This window comes from Mytilus californianus, unplaced genomic scaffold, assembly GCF_021869535.1.
Source record: "Mytilus californianus isolate M0D057914Y unplaced genomic scaffold, xbMytCali1.0.p SCAF_10, whole genome shotgun sequence".
NCBI classification, from domain to species: Eukaryota; Metazoa; Mollusca; class Bivalvia; order Mytilida; family Mytilidae; genus Mytilus; species Mytilus californianus.
The window spans coordinates 25,761,097-25,767,096 of record NW_026262582.1 but is presented as its reverse complement, the minus strand read 5'-3'; the positions used below and the strand labels follow the sequence as shown (position 1 = coordinate 25,767,096).

Here is a 6,000-nt window from a genome sequence, read left to right as displayed (position 1 = left end):
TTTTTTAGGTCATTTTTCTCTATTCTGTATATTTTTTGTCCATTATTCTCTATTCTGTTTAGCCCCATCGAGACCCTCATATTGATTTGCACGTTTTATTTCGTGACCCTCAGATTGAATAGTTATGACTTGTGTGGCCATCCTCTTTAAATAATGAATATTTATTTAGGTATTTATCAATTTAATTGGTATAACAGAGATGATATAGTTAAGATTATTTTTATTACTCTGGTCACATATGTTGCATGAACACAGACATCGTAAATATGAAACGAATAGATGTATAAATATGTACGATCAATGTTTTAAATTATGATTATTGTTCACGTTTGAACTGCATAGTAGTGCGTTGACAGTATCAAAGCTCGCTATACATTTCTAGTATCTTAAAAAAAATCTTTGAATATAGTTTACGATGCGTATTGACGCAATTTTCTTCGTAACAGTGTTTAGCTTAAAATTCAGATTTGTATTAATGGATTTTTATTCATCTATATTTACATTGACAAAACTTTCCGAAAACGAATCAAAACTTATTTCAGCCCTTCAGAGATTTATTGCAGAACAGGAGGTCGAGGGACAAAGTATTGACGGATTTCTGAAAGAGTGAGGCACCTATAATACTGTATAATAGTTCAGGGATCATAAACATGTAATATTAACTCATCACTGTATATTCAACAAGTTGGCGTACAGTTAAGTTGCTATCAAAACTAGTTAAATGCAAATAAAAATGCTTTAAGGTAAACCAAAATATATTAAATAAGTTAGAATTATGAATATAAATGTAAATACATATCGTAAATAGACCTTTTTATAAGCGTATGTATGTATTGTTTGTATTTCACATTTTAAAGCTTGTACAAATTTTAAGTTAAATAAAGTTATTTTCAAATTTATTATATTTTTAATTGTTTCTTTTTTCAGTTTTTGTTGAAATTTCAATTGCAACAATCGTTTTATTTCTTTTAAGATATACCACTGTTTCATTTATATTTTTTTCTACGAAATATTTATTGCTAAGAGTGACAAATATATACAAAGAAAGGACCCAATATGGGCTTAATTTACGTTCAAATATTATTGAAATAACTATAAACATAAGAAACGAAGTTCAGTGCGAAAGACCCCTATAGTTGTTTTCAGTAACTCTAATCATTACACTTGGGGCCTCGGTGACCGAATAGTCCTAGTAGTTCATTCACCAGCCTGTCAACACTGCCTTTGTGAGTTCGAACCCCTCACGTGGCAGGTGCGTTCGAATCTAATCTTAATTGACTTGGATTGACCGCCATGATATGCCCAATAGTGCTGAAAGTGAGAATAATGACCAACAAATCAATCAATCAATCAATCATTCCGTTTGGAAAAGTCAAACATACACAAAATTTAAGAATATTTGAACCAAAACATCATTGGGATCATTGATGTTATGATATATACTGCAACTGAAAGGAATAGTGAACAATATATTATAAAAACACTTTCGAAATTCATCAATTTCTCAGCATCGCTTGACTTTTGGCCTACCGTTCTTTGCTCTTAACTATTAACTGTCGCATGATTAAAGGGATTCCAAATAATTTTTCAGAATCTTTGGTTGTACCCTGGCAGAAGTCGAACGTACTACATCCCTAGGCCTGGCATCCTGGCCCAACATCCTCTTCATGTAAAGTGAGCCAGCATCTCAGACTTACTAGGGCCTCGGTGGCCAAGTGGTCTAAGTAGTCGAACTACTGTATCACTAGCCTATCAACACCGAGATTGTGAGTTCGATTCCGGCACATGGCAGGTGCTTTCAACTCCAACCTTAATTGACTAGGAATGTCAGTTTTCCTACCGAAGGTTAATGGATCTCTCCGGGCACTCCGGCTTCCTCCATCAATAAAAACTGACCGCCTCGAAATAGCGCAATAGTGCTGAAAGTGCTGTTAAACACCAACAAATCAATCAATCAATCTCAGACTTACTAGCTCCCGTACTCTAGGCCAAAATATCTGACTACCAATTTGAAACCATGTTCAAAAAGATACAAACTAAAGCCAGAATGCTATCCTATATAATTATATAATGTTCACAGACCTATTTCTAAAGAATCAAAAACGATCACAAGAAGAGAAGATAAAGAATAAAAATCCTGTGGAAACTTTTAATCTTAATTGAAACGTTAATTAACCCTGAAATACTGATTTTCTCATTAGTATGAAAAAAATGATTTCATTTAAACTTTTTTTAAATGTGTTGAAATTTCTTAGATCACTACATGTTACCCAGATTGTTAAACTGTAAAAAGTAGGCTTTCCATTGCTCATATTTTGTTAATTTATTCAAATTGGATAGGATGGCTCGACCCGCTGACGTCAAATATTCTCTGCGTATAATTGAATTCATATGCCAATTTTGTATTTTAAAAGATTTCTGAAAACTACGGAAAAGATTGCTGAAGATGCAAAACCCATACACAGCCCGATAGATGCCTTCCACTTACTGAAAAGATGGGTTGACGACTGGCAGAAATGTTTCGACATTGCATTGTGTTCAGAATGTACAATTGATGAACCAGAAATAGGTTAGGGATTGAGTTATCATTTTCATTCTGTTTTTAATCAACTAGAAATGACCATTTATATGATAATTTACTACAATTTTATGTGTGCTGTACCCATCTTAAACCAAAAGTCAACCATCCTGTCTTTCATACTTTAAATTCACAAGATAACTAGAGTAAATCATATTCTATATCAGCCTGAATGTACTAATTTTTGTCAGTAGTGCTCGGAACCAAATAATCCTCATATGAAAAGTACCGAATTATGATTAGAGCGCTAAGCCAAAAGTATTTCCAAAATGATATCATAACCAGTTCAATATCACCTGTGGAAACGGATGATTTATAATTTACATCAAAATAAAATTAAACAACTAAATTGAATATTTTGTGCTATTATTCGTATGTTTCTCTGTCCTATATGTTCTCCCATTTATTTGTATTGTAGTCCTGTCATGTAATGTTGTCATTTTAATGTTATATCTAACATTGCCATAAAAGCGGGAGGTTTGACTAGCCACAAAACCAGGTTCAACCCACCATTTTTTTCTTGAAATGTCCTGTACCAAGTCAGGAAAATGGCCATTGTTATATTATAGTTCGTTTCTGTGTGTGTTACATTTAAATGTTGCGTTTCTGTTGTATCGTAGTTCTCCTCTTATATTTGATGTGCTTCCCTCAGTTTTAGTTTGTAACCCGGATTTGTTTTTTTCTCAATCGATTTATGAATTTCGAACAGCGGTATACTACTGTTGCCTTTATTTGTGTAAAGTTATAATGTATCTGAATCAACATCAAAATAATAGCATGCATTTTACCAACTGGATAATACGTTATGCTGTTGTCCATCTATACCCACAAAAGACGGTTTTATTTAAGAATTCAATGCTTCTTTTTTTAATTTGCGGGGTGTAAAAGCGTTGACCGAAGCACTTTTAACTAAAAATGTGCGAACGATCATTCTTGACGCTGTTACATAATGCTTTCTATTGAGAAATGAAATTTAATTTTGAAATGTCAAGTGATTGTTGTCAGCCAATCAAAAGTACGGATTCTTTCGAAATATACATGTAATGTAATTATAAAACCGTTTGAAAAGAGATTTAAAGATAGTTTATTCCATTGTTTTAGACAATATTTATGAAAGGCATAGGACAATATTTTTAAAAGGCACTGCAATACTTCAATCTGATTAAAATTCAGATCTATGCAAATGTATTAACTCGCGTGCTCATACATATAAACTCATATGAGTATGACGAAATCAGAGAACTATATTTTAATTAGATTGAGTAATACTTATTTCTAGAATTTAATTCAAGTCGGAGTATCATTGAGAGTCGTCTTGGTGGATGGCCACAACGAAGTGATTTGGATGCCACGGTAGAAGCCATATTCCGTCTTTGGGATGTGTATGAATTCGATTTGCGTGATTTTTTACATGGAAAGATATTCAAGGTATTTCATTAGATTTAAGCCACGTTGTCGTCGGTGGTATTCAAAGTAAGTGTATTTTATCAACAAAACGATCACTGAAAAATGCCATCTGTTGTTTATTGAATATATTAAAACCATTTGTAAAATTTATCTACATTAATTTTGTGATGTTCAATAAACTAGTTTTAGTGATATTTCTATAGAAATGCGGAATATTATCACAAATGTATATCAAATAGCGAATAACTTTCCAATTATCGATTTTGCTTCCATTTCAAATTATCAATTTACAATTTCTTAAAACCTATTTCATAAAATTAAAATTTACAAATTTGAATTATTTCTTAATTTTAGTTGGGTTTTTTTGCAGAGAATTTTTAATTGAATTTCAAAGTGCAAGCATATGCCTTGGGAGTTCCTTTGTTGTCTTAAGACATTATTATTTGTCGTATTTTATACACAGAAATCAATGATGGAGGGTCTGGATGGGGTTTACAGAATAGAGAATAATGTCTCAAAAAAATAATGAATAAGGAAAATTAGAAAAAAGTATAAAGAATAGAGAATAGTGGGGTGCAAAAGTATTAAGAATAACTGGGGAAAATTAAAGAATTAGACAATATTATACTGATCACAAAAATGAACGATATACATAATAAAGAAATTCGTCTTATTACAGAAAAATATTTAATAATTGAGAAATTTACAGAATGAGGGTTACTTTTAAAGATAAAGAAAAATGACATAAAAAATTTAAGAATACAGACCCTCCATCTAGACCCTCATGATGGTTATGCAACGACATTATAGTTCTTACCAAATATGGAAAGTATTTTATAAACGCAAATGGTGCAGTCAAACCACGTGTGTTGTAGGCTTGTCCTTTGTTTCACAAAAAAAAATATTATGACTAAAATGTTCGTTAGTATTTAATTGTTCATGACTTACTATCAATTTAAGTTGTAAGACTTTTTGGTGAAAAGGAGACCTGGTATCATAAACATTACAAAGCAGAGTATGCAGCAGTGACATATGTTTTAAATTACTTAACTTAGGATATGAGTTTTCAATTTTTTCCTAAATTGACATAATTTCAAACATGCGAGTGTCATTTTGTCTGGACCAGGAAAACAAAATAATTAGTTTTGGAGTTTAGTATGACGTCCATTTTCACTGAACTAGCACACATTTTTATTTAGTGGCCAGCTGAAGCCCACCTCCGGGTGCGGGATTTTCTCGCTGTGTTGAAGACCCATTGGTGGCATTAGGCTGTTTTCTACTCTTTGGTCGGGTTGTTGTCTCTTTGACACATTTCCCGTTTCTACTCAATTTTAAATATGTTAAATTTTGCAGACATAATTTTATACTTGTGATAGTCATTTTGAAAGCAAAATAATTAATTGATAAATAATTGTGTTTTCGTTGGTCAATAGTACGAACGTTACCGTAACAACTGGTCTGCACGTTCCTCAACTCAACATATTGATTTGCCATTCTAACTTTTTTGATTTAAGCGGCACTGGCGAGCTGTATGTTGCTGATTTAAGCGGCACTGGCGAGCTGTATGTTGCTGATTTAAGCGGCACTGGCGAGCTGTATGTTGCTTATTTAAGCGGCACTGGCGAGCTGTGTGTTGCTTATTTAAGCGGCACTGGCGAGCTGTATGTTGCTGAAACGCGAGTCTTATGTTTTAAGCCTGGAATATGTGACGATTTCTATAATAGCATGATCATAAAATATAAATAGGTAGATGTGGTATGAGTGTCAATGAGACAACTCTCCATCCAAGTCACAATGTATAAAAAGTAAACAATTATAGGTCAAAGTACGGCCTTCAACACGGAGCCCTGGCTCACACCGAACAGCAAGCTATAAAGGGCCCCAAAATGACTAGTGTAAAACAATTCAAACAAGAAAAACAACGGTCTAAACTAAAAACATGTAAGTTTCTTTACCAAGAGTCTTCTGCTAATAATTTGGTACGATAGGCGCGCGTTTGGTCTACAAAAGGTTCA

At 32.9% G+C, this 6,000-nt stretch overlaps 1 protein-coding gene across 14 annotated transcripts in view; it reads left to right on the top strand.

Moving 5' to 3' along the window:
• The first annotated feature begins 272 nt into the window (after window positions 1–272).
• Window positions 273–6,000, top strand: part of LOC127717824 (prolyl 4-hydroxylase subunit alpha-1-like) — a 55,412-nt gene continuing 49,684 nt past the window's right edge. For 4 of the 14 annotated variants that reach the window (XM_052223676.1, XM_052223675.1, XM_052223680.1 and 1 more), the window contains exons 1-3: window positions 275–606; window positions 2,415–2,569; window positions 3,858–4,006. In XM_052223676.1, the coding sequence (XP_052079636.1) occupies window positions 416–606; window positions 2,415–2,569; window positions 3,858–4,006 (495 nt within the window). In that variant the 5' untranslated portion in view covers window positions 275–415. Of the gene's footprint in view, window positions 607–1,006; window positions 2,570–3,857; window positions 4,007–6,000 lie in introns of those variants that run through there. The other 10 variants (XM_052223678.1, XM_052223681.1, XM_052223677.1 and 7 more) reach the window with 6 other exon arrangements.